Genomic DNA, 19,671 nt, shown 5'->3' on the forward strand with positions numbered 1-19,671 from the left:
CTTAAGAGAAGAGGCGTGGAAATGAGGACGTTTATCAATGAATATTATATTATTATATAGTTAAAGTTGTTGGGCATTATTATTATTTATCGATAGTAAATTATGCTCGCCATCTAACTTATAGCGAATATGTTAATAAAATAATAATATCTCCATGATATATTAAGCAATGTTTGTTTAATATTACTATTATAGAAACAAAAGACTCGACGTTATATTTAGGTAGGTTTAACATAACTAAAAAATGACTGTATTTCCGGTATGAATTTCTTCTATTAATAAGACGAAACACCTACCAGATATATTAACTTATAAAATATTTGAATAATGTCACATAAACTATAAATATATACATTTACATTTTTCCATATTTCTGTTCAGGTCCTTGCTGCACTTTTTGATAAAACAATCTTATATAACATATATAAATAAATCTCAAATATGTGTATCAGCTATAGGCGATAGATTTGACACCTGCCATATTACTCAGAAACCACTTTATCGTCTGTTTTAATGAATAACTTACAACTTATTTAACAACACTATTGACTAACTATTGACATTAAATAACACTTCAATCATCAATTAGCAATGATAATATTAATCATTATCAACTTCTATACGGTAAAACATATCTAGTTGTTCTTCAATATAGTCCCAAAATGTTTTTAATGGAACTTTTTTAGATTTAACGAATTTAATCGCATAACAAATCAACGTTATTTGCCGTGAAGCATCTGGGATTTCCAATTAATAGTAAATTTGCAATGAGCATTGATACCGTAACAGAGGAAACACAAATTTACCTTAAACCGTAACGAAATAATGATAAATAGAAATCAGAAGGTGACATTGGCATCGTTACTGTATAATTTTGTTGGAAATTGTTTATATGTGACTTTCAAATAATTTCAGTCTACGTAAGTTAACTCTTCAATTAATTCAAAATATCCATGAGACTTCCACTTCGTCATTCGGGTACTTTTGCATTTCATCTTAACAGATTTATTTTGTTTTTTTATTATAGTTATTAATTTGTTTAAAAAGTTTTTCATTATTGAGCTATATTTAAAATATTTAATTATACATTATAGTTGTATCAGACTTACATAGTCAACTGTATCCATTATAATCTAAAATTTAATTCTGTGACTTATGCTTGTGAATTTTACTTAATTCTGACGGAATTTTATCAACCTAAATCTACACTGAAATTAATAATCTGAATATTAGCAGTATATTTAGATATTATATTTTAACATCAATTTTAACCTATGTACGACTACGTAATACTTTAAATTAGCGTTGACTTGAATAACCAAAAAACCAAAAAGTCATAAAACTATATATATTCTATATAAATCTATATAAGCATAAACTGGGTACATTTTTGTCAAGGTCGCGGCTAGGACGACAGAGCCAGAACGTTAAAAATCAGTCGAATGAAACTAGTAGAACCAAAAATAGTAACTAAAAGTTCACGACTTGAAACAGCCGATAGTGTATAGTAATAAAATCAGTCGGACCGAAAATAGCCACTGAAACAGTCATTGGTAAAAAGTACTAAAATCAGTCGAACCAAAAATAGGACTGAAACAGTCGATAGTTTCCAATAGTACTTCAAGTGTAATTGTAAGTGATGAATATCAACTAACGTAAAATGTATAATTTGTCTCACCTTGTCTGAGGTTAACCGAGAAGTAATGTTCAGGAAACCAGCATAACATTATCTAGAGGTTAAATATTGACCTAGTGAAGTTGTTTTCTATGCTAATAGATAATTTCAATAATCAGATAGAATTCGTGGGTAGAATGTTCATCAGATGACTTACGTACCAAGGTTTGTCTAAAGCTGGTTATACAGCGTTAAGGATATTAATTTTCTAAATTTAACATTAAATATATCTGAAATATAAAATCAATTCAATTTATTCAATACAAGCAGCATGACTTTTTAAACTAATATATCTTCCTGTAGCTCTAAATATTGGAATAATAAAGATAACCATTAAAATGATACAATCTGGACTCATACTAAATGTAGGCGATCATTATTATGATTTAGCAAAAATCGGTCATACCTAATAAAATGCCAACAATGTGGCAACATATTCTTCAACATTCTTGCGGATGTATATTAATTTTGCATTTATTTATCTCAACAAGAGCCATGCAATTTTACCTTATAAACTATACTATCTGTACGCAATAGACCGTCATTTGATGTATTCCCAGCATTTATGCAACATGTCCTTGCTTGCGACAGTTCTAAGAAGAGCTAACGCATTTATTTTTCAATCACAAACAAGAAACAGAATCCACTCAGAATAAGGTACTAGGAAAACAAACCGTATAACATACAGTAATAAAACATATTTGACGAGCAATGTATTTGTACAAAACCGTAACCAAACATTTATTTTATTATAGTATAATTTAATATAATTATAATTATATTATGTATTATTTTATATTGGTGTTGTTCAGCATATTTGCCAGTTATAGCATTCACAATTTACATAAGACTAGATAATAATAATATTTAGATATAATATAGAAAACATAACAAATCACTAAAAGTAATATCATAATTGAATTGTAATATTTAACATACAATTTAAAAATTGACAAATCAAATATTAGAAAATAAATTATATTGCTTAAATTTTTTTGTGTGGAGTTAACAAAAATCTTAAGGACCATCTTCAAAATAGATATAAAAATAAACAGATTACGTACGATTACGTGTTTATTCATTTCTAAAAAAATGCATAATATTATTGGTAATTAATTTGATTATTATAAATATTATTAATGGAGTATTTAAATAATTATAATTTCTCTTTTTTAAAATCTATAATTTCATGATATTTTTTTTCTGTAACTTATGTATTATCAACACGAATATATATCTTTATACATATAATTCTTCTCCTGCTTGGATTAACAACTAGTAGGTGGCGGTACGATAGGATATCTGTTGGTTCTATGCGATCCAATCCACACAATAACTTAGTAAAAAACAAGGACCCCATGGAATTCTTTATTTACAGAAACTGGTCGGACACGACACAGGAGGTACTTCTTCTAACAGCGGGAAAATGAGAAAGAGGGTATGTCGAGGGTTGTAATTTGAATTTATAACTGGCCGAATGCGATGGTGCCAATTACACCAGTTGACAATCGGCCAGTGTAAAGTATAAGAAGAAATACCCTTCGCTGTTGTCGGTTTTATTTTTGAGTTTTGGGCGTTGTACAGTATGGCTGGTTGTCTAAGCCGCCACATATCAGAATTTTTTTAAAGGAATTTTTACCGTAGTTTTAAGTAGCCGTAGCACTCACAGATCGACAGCTCTGAAAATAGAGAAATAGAGAAATTATTGGAATTTTTTCTCCAAAATAACTTTTGAATATCATTCTTGAATTAAACCTATAGAATTTCTTTAAAAAAAATCCTAGATAGTATAAACTCTATACAACAGATTTAAAACCTTCTTATACTATGTTCTAGTTTACATTTCTCAAATGAAACCTAAGCCAAATTTGTTTTGATCAATAATTTTTAAATAAATACTCAATTTTAAACTTCCCTTTAAATTAAAAAGACTAGCAAACTTACATTTCAGCTTGTTTTTCTCTCTGTTTGAAATAATAGTTTATGGATACCTTATATAAACAATAAATTCCAATGAAGGATGTTTTTTGTGATTAAATAATTCCAAATAGATATAACAAATTATTACGCAATAAAGGATGTTCATATTATATATAAAATGTATTATTTGCTTAAAATTGCAAATACCGTGTAATATATTTTTATAAATTTATATATGTATGTTTAACCTCGATAGTTATTCAATGTTATGTAATAAACGCTAATATTCAATGAAAATTATATATCCTTGTTTATTTTTATATCTATAATTAAGTTTGATACCGGAAATTACTTAAAATACACGAACATGTGATGAAATCATTGTGCTTATATCAATGTAGATGTTGTTTACGAATGGCCATTTCTTTAAATAGATGTCAAAATTGTAGATTGATAATATTATTTGTTTATATATATATTGTAGGCTTGCCAGTGTAATCGGAAGTGTGTCCCTATACATGATGAAGCATAGAAACCTAAAAAGTTGAACGTCCTAACGATTTACACACCCAATAGACGTGTAGCGTGCTTTTAAAATAAAAGTAAATAAGGAATCAGGAAAGACATGCTATACGTAGAGTGAATATAATTAGCGCCAAGTGTCGCCTATTAAATATCATTGCCAATTAAGAATAATTTAAATTATGTTATTACATGGGCTACTCAAAAACTACATATTGGTTTTTACATTCCATGTCTTAATACTCTTAATTACGTGAATGTGTTTTTCCCTTTAATCCACCATCAGTTTTTATTTTTATATCTAAAATTATTTAATGGATGTCCTATATCTGAAATAAATAGTAATATAAAAAATCACTTAATTATTACATACGTAATTCACAAAATGAACTTTTATCCATTTTCGAAGTGATTTTACGAGGGCAATTTTATTTAATTCGGCATTTTTTCAATCTTGTTTGTCAATCTCCCATGTTTTTTTTTTGCGAAAATTGTAATGCTTCATCAGCAGACAAAAATAATTTTTATTTGGTGTTACCATCCCACAGTAGTCAATTCAATAGATAGTAATTGAGGGCAGTATATCGAGTATTTCTAATTAATCAAAATTAATTCTGTAAATATTTTTATTTTTTTATTTTTTCATACCTGGTACATAATGTCTAATTATAAGAATATAAACATATAATTAATCTAGTGACAATTGATATTGCTAGCAGACTTTTAGTGCAGGGTTTTATTATTTTTCTTTCTAGTTATAATTTCGAAAAATTGAGACACCTTTGTAAGTATCAGTCTTAATCAAGCCATTGATAACTTGACAGATTTGCATGTGTACGTGGTTATTATAAAATACATACTTTCAAATCCGACGTGAGAGATGCTATGAGTGATAGCTTTAAAGTTCGAAAGTCTGCTTCAAAGAGTGGCAGAAAAATACTAAACAGAGTGAATAACGGAGGAACATAGATAATGTGACGAGCTGATAATTAGTGTCTTCCTCTTCAACAGTAGACACGAAGCCGAGATTCTTACATTCTTCTGGACACGAGGACGTTTGTCTTATATCGCGTATTGTTAAAATAACTAAAAACTTTATTAAAAATTTGATTTAGCGCCAAATGTATATGTTAAAGTAACAACAGATATAATAGAATTAATTTCTAAAGCATTGTTGTTTAAATTTTTGCTTTTGAAGATGAATTATGTTATTATCTTTTGTATTGTAATACGTAAAATTGTCGGTTTTCGTACAACTAGAGGTGATTTTTTTATTTTAGTTATTATCGATGCAAAGAATCCTGCTTTATAATATTAAATAATATGATGCAACAATAAAATAAATAAAAGAATATTTCTTTATATAATTCAATAAAAAATTACCAGTAATTTAATGTAATACAGATTTCCTCAAGAAAAATGTGTAAATATGTTAACAGGAACAAAATAATAATAAGGCCTTAAGATAATTAATTTTCACAGATCTATTAATTTGAAGCTTTATTGCGAAAAAATTATATAATATATTTTATTCAAAGTATTCAATAGCCGCTACTTTTTCCCATCTTTCAGGCAATTTACGAATTCCATCTCAAAAGAACCCTGTATGTTGTGAAGCTATCCACCCATTTTTTGGTATTTTTACAAGATCTGGAGAATACGGCGAATGTGATAGCACTTCCCAAGTTTCCAAAGTATGTTTTCACATATGGTCGAGCGTTGTTATGCTGAAGAATAACATTGTTGTTTCTTTTCTCGTATACCGGACGTTTTTCACGTTTGATTTCATCTAGTAATGACTTCAAATACTTGTCTTCGTAGCTGTCGGGAATGCTCTTTGTCTTCGGTGTCAAAATCACCACTTTTAAGTCGTGGACATTGATGGAACATGGTTGCCATAACATTAACACAGAATTCGACAACTTTTTCTTTCGCCGCCTTTTTATTCAAATTGTGATAGTTAAAAGAAAGTTAGACTTCCCACAAATGCGATTTACTTGGTTCAAATAATTAACGCACTGAAAAGAAAATTTGTACACATTTCGACGAAATGATACATACTGAAAAGTGAAGCCTGTCAGTGAGACTTTAACATTAAGTTGGTTATAAATGTACCTGGTGCTATTTGATACGCACTCACACCACCTGTTGTAAATCCTTTAAAATTAACTTATTGGCTTATTATATTCCAGACAAATGGTATGAATAGGAAATTAGTCCTATTTTTTATATTTCAGGATTTGAGAACCATATCAAAAAGATTGTCCCTGGCAGTGATACATCGTCAAATGTTGAGTTAAATACATCAATGCATTGTTCTTGATTTTAAATATCTTTTTAACCTAGATTTATTCAAGTACCACTAGCAACTATTCCGAATACATACAACGTCGGAAACATCAAAGGCAAATAGGACGTCAGTTATATATTGATATATTTGACTGTAATTTAATTCAAACCTATGTTATAAAGCAAATATATTTATAACATCCAAGAAAGGGAGCACAATAATATTTTATGGGGAGATTTTTCTTATTTTCTCTTTTCTGATTTCGCATGACACTGTTTCGACGGGAAAAGCTTTTCCTCGATACAAATCTATTTACCGAACATATGATTTCGTCTTATGGTTGTAATGATGAAAGTCGATTTGGTCTACTAATTCATGATGTCGGTTCATTGCGAATATTATAATTAGCCGACCATATTGTCGGTTTAATTTTCAGGTCAGAAAAATACTAAATTTCTACGACCGATCAGTTTTCGTCGCATGTATAAAATGACGTTACGAACAGACAGCGAAATTGTGGGAAGATGTTCGTTCAGTCATTAATACATCTGTATTAAAAATAAAATGAATAACGTGGGATAGAGCAATTTGAAATGAAGTGTTAAGAGAGTTGTAAATTGTTTTCCTCATCTACGCATATCTCGAGCAGGAATGAATTTCTAAAATGTTTTTGAAACCTAAAAGTTCAATACAATTTCCTGGAAGCAGTTATTTGAGTTTAACTACACTAGTAGAATTTGACTACGACCTACGATAGTCGCGAGTTCGAATCCTGCTGGGGCATGGTCATAAATTTATGTTTGTTATTGTTTAATATTGGTGATTATCCTGGGTAAGAATGCAAAATATATACAAGGAAAATGATCCCAATCACGCTAGTAATCAGGGTGGGTAAGACCAGATGTCTTCTGAAATGATTTCTAAGTTGGTCACCCTCGTTGGTTAAAGGATATTTTAAAATATGTATGTAAAAATATGTTACACCGTTTTAAAAAAAATATGTTATGTGAAATATAAGTGAAATAAAAAACCAAGAATATTTTTACTATCCAAGTGTATTATATATATTAATGAAAAAAATTAAAAAATAAAAATTTTGCAAGTGGAGAGGTGTCAAAAAAAGAAAATTCTTAGAGAAGGCTGCAATGTAAAAAAACCAAACAATTTTTTTCGCCAAATTATTTTTTACCATTTTTTAACATCTCTAAATCATCATCTAAATCATCATTATTATCATCTCTCTAAATTTTGTTATAGTTTTAATTCGTACGATAAAAGAATGTATAGGAGGCTCACACCAAATTTCAAAACGTGTTTAATATGATAATAAATTTACGAGTACTATTTTGGCGGAAATGAGTAGCTCAAATAGCTTGTTTTGAATTTAGTTTTTTGGCAAGTCTCATTGTAAACATCGTCGATTGATTTTGGGATATCACCTATTTGTCTTTCCTTTGCTTAACGGTTGAATTCAATAATTAGGTAAAATGTATATCATGAAAACTTTATTTTATCCGTGAAAGATTGTCTACTTCACTGTATTATACAACGTTTCTCATTATTTATATTAAATAATATGAGGGATGAAGATTCTAATTTCAGGAAAGAGTATGCACAATAGATAACACATTCACTAACTATACAAAAACGACAGCTTCAAATACTATTTTAAAAATAATTGAAAGCACTTCATTAGTTAGTTCACAAGTTATTATCATTATTATCGTTAATAAACAATCTAGAATATATAATAATACATATATATATATATATATATATATATATATATATATATATATAAAGAATATATAGTCAATTCAAAATATCAGAGACACGAGCGTCAATATATGTCTGTCTAAAGTTGTATATTCGTTTTACAGTCAGACAATATTATCCTTGTCATTTTATTCTATTTAAAAAGAGATAGAATGCTATATATAGAGAAGTTCGAATATGTAATGGAATGAGCCTGCAGAAGTTGTCCGTTTGCCAAACGTCTGAAAATTCTTCAAAATATTATAATTACGGTTTATAACCGACAAACGTTGTTTTAACGCTTTGTTTTAATCAATTTGAAATCGCCAAGGTTTTTATTGAAAATACTTTTTGCGCCTTGCAGCTGCACTGTATATGAGTACGGACATGGTCACTAAAATATCTCAAAAAATAAAAAACAATATAACTTTAAATTCCCCAAAAAGAAACCGTGTTTATGCGAAACAGATGACGAATCAAGCTCAATCTTGGTGTTTCAGAGATCAAATATACGAATTGTATAAAACAGTAAGTAGTTTTCAATCGAAACATAATTTAATTCAATTATTTCAGAGAAAATTATTAGTCTGGATAGTACCCACAAAGAGCCAAAAGATATACAGCTATTTGAATAGAAATATACATGAATACATGGCCTTACATGGCTTTCGGGGGATACCACTACATACAAAAACGCGTCTAGAACCATACAGATACTAGTGTGGAAAAAAGCTTAATGTATATATAAAACACCTTTAACCTATAAATTATTGTGGCTGTTCTTCGATAATAAATATAGTTGTACTTCAGTGTTAAAATAAATAATATTTAATAGAATATTTGTTGAGTTATTTTATTTATATTAAAATTTTGTTATATGTCAGAGCCTAAATGTACTAAAACTCAGAATAGCTGCGGCAACATTGCGACGTTTCCCGTGCCACTTCTATTTTGAATTAACTATAGGTCATTAAATGTTGTACTATTAAGTATTGTATTTACATGTATTATTTCTACAATTTTAAGTATAATTATGATAAATGCAACCTTATTTCTTAGCTGTTTTACCATTATTTATATAATGTAGGATATCTTATCACGTCTTGTGGTCTTGCAAGTGCTAAAATACACTAATACATTTTTTATGAAATATTTATATTATAAATATTAAATACCTTCACACACCATAACAGATAAATTATTTTAACCAGAAAAAAAAACAGAATATTTCCCGTATATCCCCGGTTTCTGTTTCGTCTATTTTTAGTAATTAACGTTTTACATTTTTAAGTCAAAGTATTTTTCTACCATTTGGAAAATATTTATGGTAGTGGATTTTCATTGTTTTTATTACCGGGGTTTGAACACCAGCGGCTATATTTAGGAAATAATTAAGTCTGCGTTTACCGAAATAGCCGTACTTTATTAGTACTCTCGATAAAACACGCAGCTTAACGGCCATTTTTTATTCTCCTTCTTTCTATCGTTTTCAAAACTGCCCGTTTAACAATAATTTCATCGCAACACGAGGACACGTTACCTTTCCTATTATTTACGAGTACATATTTGTGACTAGATTACGAATATCGATACCTAGCTGTTCTATATTGAGCAATTTTATAATTTAGCATTTCACAATACCTTTAAAGACTTTTATTTCTCTTGACCTCCATTCACGAGCGATTTTAGTTCTTTCAATCGATCGTATTGATCTCGAATGTTTATATACAAGGTGTGGAGAACAGGTTTTTACGTTTCAGTTTACGTCGGTTAAAATATCGTCGAAATTTTTATCATATGATAAAAGAATAGACTTTTAATATTTAATATTCGAGTGTATTTTAGTTTCAAGTATCCATGTTAGATATTGAAATACATTTTATTAGGTGCTTGCATGTATTCTAAGTTGTTCATTTTAAGAATTTATCAATCTGTCGAACCTAAATATTTTCCATCATTTTCTACAATTTCTTTCCATTTTACTGGTAAGTGTAATACCGCAATAATATGATAGTTTCATTCGGTTTTAACACCTCGTATTACACTACACCTTGCTGACCCCATCACTCATGCAATTCATTATTTTCGTACTTGTTTGGTCCTAATTGGTTACGTCGTTCAATCTGTTCAATTGACGCCGGTAGACATCTGCATTAACAATTTCATTCAGTTGTATGAAAGCTCTTTGAGAGTTCGTGTTGTTGTGTTCAATCTTTCTGGACCTCTCAGGCTTCTCTTTGTCATTGGCATAGAAAACGCCACGTTTAAATCGTTAAAACTAAAACCGACTATTGGTATATGGCAGAGCAACAATACCATAGCTTCCTAAAAATCTTTAATGTGCTTCAGCAGCAGATTTTCTCAAATGAAATAATAAAAGTAATGAATAATGCTAAATGCAGATACAATGACAATAATAGCAAATCGAATTTAACAATTACGTTAGGTTTTTTAACAGTTGTTTACTTTAATAGTCCCCTTTTTTACCAATAGGTATCCTTGATCAAAACATTCAACCCCTTCATAGGGTTTGTTGTAATCATTTTTACTAGATTTCGAAACGATGGAATTTATTCAAGTTCTTCAGCAATTTATCTTTTACAGAAGTTCGGATAAGAACTGAATACATACAAATTTTGTTAATGATGGAACATTTATTCTTATAAGAGTTTGAATTTTTAATTGTTTAATATGTAGTAAAAAATATAAATTATATACATATGTATAATGTGCGAGATACTAACTAGAAGATCCGTTTATTTATGTGTGTGCTTGACATTTAACCACACATAACATACATTCCAATTTAAGAAATGTGGATGATATTTTATCACTAGAAACTAGCACACCTTCAAATACTTATCGAATAATGATTTAGAGCAATTCATGTAATAGAGAATTTAATGGATTTGAATCAGTACCTCGTATTTGTTGGTACTTAAGATATAAATAACAAATTTTCTGATATTTATGTTAGAACAGATTCGTTTTTAAATATATTTAATTTCATATTTAAAACAATCTTGTTTATAATTTCATTACTGTGTAGAGAAAGAATGTAATAAGAAATGTAAATTATGTATTCCTAATATTATTTCAAGTATTTTTTAAAGTATTGGTATGATTAATCATCTATACATACATACAAATAAATCAAAATAAATTTGTTGCTAAAAAGGTAAATCTAGAATATAATTTAAAATATTTATCTTTTAATATCTAAAATATATATTTTTAACTTTAATAATGAACCTTGAAAAGAATAAATTATAATTGAAATAAATAATAGTATGTTATAAAAAGGTCATAGTGACTGGTGGGGTATATATATTTAACTAACGCGTGAACCCTAGCTATGCCATTGGATAGGAATTAGATGAAGTTAGATAAATAACTAATATTTTAAATTGCCTTTAAAAAAGTTTCTAAGCTTTTTGTAGTTCTGCCTTTAGTACAACCACTTAATAGTCAAAACAGCTTTTACAAAATATATAAAATACGCTTTTATTTTATTACAAATATAGATCTTTTTATAGACCATCTTTATAGAAACAACTAAAATAAAATAAAATCGTGAGTGGTGGAATACAGTTTTGTTATTGTTTTAAACCTTAGTAATGTTTTATGAATTTATGAATGATGATGAATAAATGATTTATGAATTTTACCATACAGCATTAATTAATATACACACCGTTATTGAATTAGAACATTTATGTTTTTTTTCTTTTTTATGGAATATCCCAAAAGCTCTATTCGCCTTTTCAATAAATTTATGAATTACCATAAAATAGGCAATAAAAGTAGATCAACGTTGTTATTTTTGTATTAATATCATTGTTTTAAGAGAAGAGATACTATATGTTGTTTTCTTAATAACAGATGACATTCCTCCGTTTTTATCATTTTATCAGCTTTGTGGTTATATTATCGTTTTATTTTTTAAATTGACGTTTGCATTTTTCTTAGAAATTAACGCTAGTACTACGTTTGACTTATTTTATCGCAAAACTTCAGTTACCGACTGACATTATAGACAACAAATACTGTCTAAAAACCAAAGTATAACCGACATAATTAACAATATTCGTTAAGTATTATCAAAATTGATATGATTTGAAATAAAAATAAAAAAAAGATTAACTAAACAGTTGTAATATTTGATTGATCAAATCCTCGAAAGCTTTCCGACAGTAAAAACATTTTTTTTTAAATAATTGCTATTATATTAATTAATAGTTATGACAATTAATGCTAATATTCTCTTCTTTCTAGGTCCATGGGAATTCTTTTGCCGCCTGTTACCCAAGTCACCACTGTAACAAACACCCACATGACTCTGCACCATAGAAACCGGTCCCTCGATTCTGCTCTTCAGAGAATACCTGAAGTTGATATCACGCCAAGTCCAGAGTGCGAGAATGTCGTCACCACAGTTTTAGCAGATGGCGTCAGGCATCAGGTAAATATATACTCTGTCAATAACCAAACTTTCCCGGTTTAGCCTTTAATATATAGTGAGCATCTTTCACCATCTCTGGCACAAACAGATTCTTTTAAATTCTTATGGTGAGTACAGATTTGAATATTCGATTGGAGCGGATTTGACGCATTGATGAAAAAAAAGCATAACGTAGCCGAATTCCATGTGCACGCATGTGTTTTCTGTGAATGCGCCGAATCAGATCCAGCCGAATGCTTAGCTCTGTACCCACCAATATATTGTCAAGATTCATAGTTAATACATACGTTTGAAGCTACAGCAATCGATATCATTTCCCAACAATTAAATTAAATTGGATGTTTGTGATGGAATTTATCAGTAAATTCTTACTAATTTTGGATGGAAATGCGCGGATTTCGGAGTGAAATGGTGGAGCCATGTTTCATCCATTGTCACATATCGATGCAAAAAGTCGGGTTTATTACGCTTGATCATCTTCAAACACTACTCCGAATCAACAACTCGTCGTTGTTTTTGGTCGAAAGTGAGCTCGCGCAGCACCCACTTTGCACAGAGCTTTCTCATACCCAAATATTCGTGAATGTTATGATGTACACGTTCAGTTGATACCTTGTCTGCTATTTCATTCAGTTTCAATTTACGGTCATTCAAAATCATTTTGTCGATTTTTTAAATGTTTTGGTCGGTAACAACCTCTTTTGGGCGTCCACTGGGGTTCACCGCCTTCGGTGCTCATCTCACCACATCTAAACTTAGCATACCAATCGTTGATTGTTAATTTTCCTAGGTAACGTCCGGAAATTCGGCATCAAGCCAAGTTTTTTCTTCAACTGTATTTTTTTCCCTTCAAAAGGCAATATTTTATCAACACGCGAAATTCCTTTTTAACCATTTTTTTCACAATAACAAAAGTTGCTTCACTCAAAATGCTATAATTCACAAACTAATGATCAAACAGCTGTCAAATTTATACACGCATCTTTTAAGTGTTAGGGCTAACAAAAAAACATATGGATTTAACTCTAGTAGCGCCATCTAGATGACAATCTTGAAGCATTTATATTATTATAATTTAATATAGTTAAATTAGATTATATTAAATAATACTTGTAAAGTAATAAATTACCTTGAAAAGATTGTTAAGCATAAAAAACATATTGTGAGCAAATATTAATTTATCCATGAATAAAGAATCTTGTAAAAGGGTCCAATGAATTTCCAATATATCTTATTATCAGATAAGGCATATTTATTTTTAATATAATTTGATATATATTTGTTTTCTCAAGGACCTTTCATTTAATCAATTGTTTTATGAACCATTTTGAATCAGTTTATCAGCTTTTTAAAGATAATTAAACCACTAGAAATGAATATGAATTGAATTTTAACAAGTTCGTTCGTTCACACTACCAATATATAATTTTTGTTGTTTTGGAGCTCATGAAGCTTCCTTAATTCACCGGAAGCATATGTTACTTTCATTTTCTGTTTCAGGTTGCTTCTTCAAAACAACGCGATGAACTGGCATCACTGGGCTCCGACGATAGCGGCATTTTATGCGGTTCGGACACCAGCGACCATACCCGCGAATCCAGCGTGGAACTGTCCAACGAAAGTCGCGAGAGCCTCGACGACCTGGACAAACCTTTACCCGTCGAAGATGACTGTCGATCGGATATAATCGGTGTTATTCCTCAAAGGACTAAATACGTAACAGAACAGACTATTGTGGTAGATAGTGAGAATTGTGCTAGTACGAGCAACTTGGAAGAAGCCAGGAAACCTCCGCCGAAAAGTTCGGGGATGCTCAGGTTGTTAGAGAGCAAAGTCTTCGATGTACCCATGGCAATGCATTATTTGTTCAACAGCAAAGAACCAGGGGTAAGAACCATTTTTTCCTAAATCATATAAAGATAATTAAATAATGATGCTATATCGACATTAATTCGAATAATATGTCATATATTTTAGAAATATAATAATTTAAACAAAATGTAGTTCACATTATCAAAATGTTTACATAACGAACGTGATTTAAGTTATTTAAATAATAAACGATTTATTAAAAGGAACAATTAAAACATATCTTTAAGCAACTAAACAAATATTTATTTCATCAGTAATAATTATTTTTTATTTTGAAAAAAAAACTACAATTTCAGTTTACCTTAATTGGCTTTTAGTCTCTAAATCTTCCAATGCCTGCGCCCGCAATTTATGAAAATTTATGAAATTTATAAAATATCTGGGTATGATACTGGTTTTCTTTCAGCCCAATATAAAGCTTAGTTAAAATTTTGTATAGCATGTACGCAGTCACTATTTCAGTGGAAATGTCCTCATCATCATCATGAATATCATCCTCCTTATTATCATGCGTCTGCTTATCTTCGTTCCATAAGTACGAAGAACAAGCAATGTTGAGACTTACTAATTTACTTAAGTTATAAACATCCAAAGACGCACTGACAAATATATCCACATATATCAATAGCAATTGTTCTCTAATTGCACTTACGGGAACATCGTCATTTTCATCACTGGCGCAAAAAAAAATTGTTCATTTAGAATATTATGCGTATATCTTATTTATATATCTAATATTTTATTTATTTTATTTTATTCGATTAAAAATAACCTAGGCCATATGTAATTTTAAAGCAGTTTCACCTAGTGTCATCAGTTTCGAAACCTCAGATATGTTTTCAGGAATATTTAATAGAACAGATGAAAGCAAAAACTTTCGGTTGTATAATTTGGTAAGTCTTATTATGTTCTGGTGCATTCGTTGGACTAATGGAGTTACGTTCGGTGGCGGATACATGACATACTACTCTGGAGATTGACTAGCTGCATTATCTAACAGTAACAATATATCTATTGGAAGGTTCTGTTCTATTAGAAAATATTTCACTTACAAATTAAGTACATAAGTTCCTTAAATTATGAGTAGAACATTTGCGATTGCAGCATCGTTGTCCTGAGGGGCAAAGCGCTTGTGAAGCCACTTCAGGACTAATATACTGCTTGTCATCTGAGCAGTTTTTGAACAATCTTAATCAGCAGATATTTTTATGATTTTTCTATACCATTGGCTTTATTTTATGTAAACCCTTAGCGTTATAATTAATTTCTAATTGGCATTAGCAAAGTCGATATTTTTTAAAGCTACAAACGTTATTCGTTAGTTTTTCAACTTTCTGTTGTGGTAATATTTTCCGGTAAAAGTCACTACTATTTTGAAGTCTTGCCCGTTTTGTTTTCATAATTTTTTATTTAAATGATTGTATTGATTCCGATTGTACTGATTTGAACTTCTCATTGCCATCACTGGCTACGTTTTAGTCTGTTTCTTCAACAGTTTCTTTAAGCATTATATAAGTATTTCCCCGCTAATTTTCAACATGTTTTCCCGTTGTTTTAAAATAAATCAATTATAAAGGGAATTTCATTTTGGGCGCTTTTGCATTTTTCATAGTTTTTAAGTTCCACGAGGCCTCATATGTTTTGTAGCTTTTTTGGTTGTTGAAATGTTTTCGAAAATTTGTGTTTTTAAACGCTTAATTTTACAAATTGTTGCCTTCAATATATTTTTTGTCAACTGTGTCACTCCCACAGCTACTGAAACTTCGTCTATGAGTTTCATTTTGTCTCTTAATTGTAAACAGTTTATAAAATAGGGCTGACATAATCATAAAATTTCATCATAAAAAGCACTAGCTAAATTCAAAAATGAAATGTACTTAAACCCGCACACAACTGAACTTGTATGTCACTTTATCGCAATTTGCAGAATTCCCAAAATAGATCCGAAATCCTTCTACTAAATCGGCTACTAACCGTCGGGCTTCGCGTTGTCAATAACTGTTTACATCATCGAGCGCGGAGATTTTTTACGTTACCGCTTGTTCCACCCGATTATCAGTTCCATCCTATAATAGAGATGTCGAAAAAAATATCGATATTTGGATGATTTTTCGGCCCATATATCGATATTTTTGGGCCCGTATTTTGTGAACAAATTTTTGAGAATTTTTGGAAAAAGTATCGATAGTTGTATCGAACTTTTAGTTCCAATTTAAAATATCGATATTAAAAACCTAGAATTTTCGAATGATAGTATCAAATTTTTATTGTGGGTATTCTTGTTAAAGAAGTTTAACTCGTTAAGTGAATTTTACACGGAAAAGTAGGACTGAAGCGGAAAAGTTCGATACGAAAAGTTAGGGTTTTTAGGGAATATATCGAACTTTTGTTTTGAGTTTTCTCCTCTCGGTTGGAGTGATAAATATAGATATAGTTAAAAATAAGCATCGATATTTTTAAAAATATTTATATATTTTTCCGCGGCCAACACCCTTATTATATATCACGAATTTAGCGTTTACGTTAACGCAATATTTTCGTTATTGAGTATTTAAATTTATCCAATTAATTCTAGCTATTCTTTTAACCTTTTATAACATTGATTGTTCCTTATATATAGCCAACAGGAGGAATACTCATGAATTTTCTTATTTATTTGACTCTGGGATGTAACTAATATGTTTTGAATTAATTGTTTTTTTACTTCATATGTTTCATAAATTGTCTCGTTTTCATAGTTTCGATATTAGTTAAATATTATTTGAAATGCCGAATTGCAGGAAAAAGTTAACTGTGAATAAGGAAATGAAATCAAGATTTAAAAATATGCGACTCTGATTTTTAAAACTCAGTGTTTAATATTTCTTCAAAAAGAGAGTGCCCTTTTATGATAATTTACAGTCAGCGATGAATTCGTTCTTACATTGAACATTTACTTTTAGATTCTTACACCCCAGTTACATTCATGTATGAAAGTATCAAGGGTGGTCCTTTACTAATAAATTTTAGTCAAGAGTGTTAGCGAGAAGTTCAACATTTTTAGCATTTCTTGTAGCCTGGTATCAGCTGCGCTCTAATGTATTTTCAAAAGTCATATTTGGATTTACCTAAGCCATAGTAGCATCAACACTAGTTACAGATGGTTATTCACACTATGTTATCTTCATAGCACTTGCTGATGGTTGATTGATAAATTTGACATTAAGTTTTAAGCAATAGACCTTGAATTGTTCACAGTGTCATCACATTTGGTATTTTCATGACAATAAAACATGTGTACATTGATTAATTGATTTTTTTATGTGAATATGTCACGTTTTAGGATAACCAAAGTACTGTATACTGGTTAGTTATATATAATAAGTTAGCTTTATTTCATAAAAATGAACCATTATTAGCTATTGTGTTCTGTTTAAGGGCAATTATTTCATAAGCATTGTACATGAATAACAGGTCAATGGAAAAGTCGCTACTGGAATAAAATCCATATGTTTTTTAGTTAGTCCTAACACTTAAAAGATGCGCGTATCAATTTGACAGCTGTTTGATCATTAGTTTGTGAATTATAGCATTTTGAGTGAAGCAACTTTTGTTATTGTGAAAAAAAATGGATAAAAAGGAATTTCGCGTGTTGATAAAATATTGCTTTTTGAAATGAAAAAATACAATTGAATCAAAAATTTGGTTTGATGCCGAGTTTCTGGATACTGCCCCCAGGAAAATCAACCATCATTGGTACGCTAAGTTTACATGTGGTGAAATCAGCACCGAGGACGGTGAAAGCAGTGGACGCCAAAAAGAGGTCGTTATCGACGAATACATTAAAAAATCCACAAAATGATTTTGAATGGCCGTAAATTGAAACTGAATGAAATAGCAGACACTCTAAGGATATCAACTGAACGTGTACATCATATCATTCACAAATATTTGGCTATGAGAAAGCTCTGTACAAAGTGGGTGGCGCGGAAGCTCACTTTTGGCCAAAAACAACGAGTTGATGATTCGGAACAGTGTTTGAAGATGATCAAGCGTAATAAACCCGATTTTTTGCGTCGATATGTGACAATGGATGAAACATGGGTCCATCATTTCACCTCGAAGTTCAATCGACAGTCATCCAAGTGGCCTGCACACGATGAACCCGCTCCAAAGCGTGGGAAAACGCAACAGTCACCTGGCAAGGTTGTGGCGTCTGTATTTTGGGATGCGCATGGAATAATTTTCATTTACTACCTTGAAAAAGGAAGGACCATCAACATTAATTGCTGGTATAAACACTAGTGTTAATATTAATAAAACTATCCCATACTAAATAATTTAGGCTCATAAATATTGTAAATATAGACTGTAAAGTCATTTTCAATAATTTATTTTATAAATTGAAGCCTTTAGATCGTAAGACCTTTATAACTTCATAGACCTACTATTGTGCACTGACAGTAAATACAATATTGTCATTTTTAGACGTGTCCTTTGCTTCAAAATAGGCCTCAGTTTCGGCGATCACCTTTCATTCGACGAAAATTTCTTTCCCAGCGAGCATCCCTGAGAACAGGAAATAGTCGCTGGGGGGCAGATTTGGAGAATACGGTGGATGAGGAAGCAATTCGAAGCCCAATTCATGGATTTTTGACACGGTGCATTTACTTGGTGAATCAGCACTTTCTTTTTCTTCAAATAACGCTATTTAATAGTCGCTGTTGATGGTCCTTCCTTTTTCAAGGTAGTAAATGAAAATTATTCCATGCGCATCCCAAAATACAGACGCCACAACCTTGCCAGGTGACTGTTGCGTTTTCCCACGCTTTGGAGCGGGTTCATCGTGTGCAGGCCACTTGGATGACTGTCGATTGAACTTCGAGGTGAAATGATGGATCCATGTTTCATCTATTGTCACATATCGACGCAAAAACTCGGGTTTATTACGCTTGATCATCTTCAAACACTGCTCCGAATTATCAACTCGTCGTTGTTTTTGGTCAAAAGTGGGCTCGCGCAGCACCCACTTTGTACAGAGCTTTCTCATACCCAAACATTCGTGAATGATATGATGTACACGTTCAGTTGATATCTTTAGAGTGTCTGCTATTTCATTTAATTTCAATTTACTGCCTTTCAAAATCATTTTATGGATTTTTTAAATGTTTTCTTCGGTAACAACCTCTTTTGGGC

General features: G+C 30.4%; 1 protein-coding gene across 2 annotated transcripts in view; it reads left to right on the plus strand.

Moving 5' to 3' along the window:
* Window positions 1-19,671, plus strand: part of fwd (phosphatidylinositol 4-kinase beta fwd) — a 154,194-nt gene that overhangs the window by 92,516 nt on the left and 42,007 nt on the right. For both annotated transcript variants that reach the window (XM_076396152.1, XM_076396153.1), the window contains exons 3-4: window positions 12,438-12,624; window positions 14,125-14,511. In XM_076396152.1, the coding sequence (XP_076252267.1) occupies window positions 12,438-12,624; window positions 14,125-14,511 (574 nt within the window). The remainder of the gene's footprint in view (window positions 1-12,437; window positions 12,625-14,124; window positions 14,512-19,671) is intronic.

Source organism: Rhynchophorus ferrugineus, unplaced genomic scaffold, assembly GCF_030347505.1.
Source record: "Rhynchophorus ferrugineus isolate W39M unplaced genomic scaffold, kcgeb_rfMv2 rfM2, whole genome shotgun sequence".
Lineage (NCBI taxonomy): Eukaryota > Metazoa > Arthropoda > Insecta > Coleoptera > Curculionidae > Rhynchophorus > Rhynchophorus ferrugineus.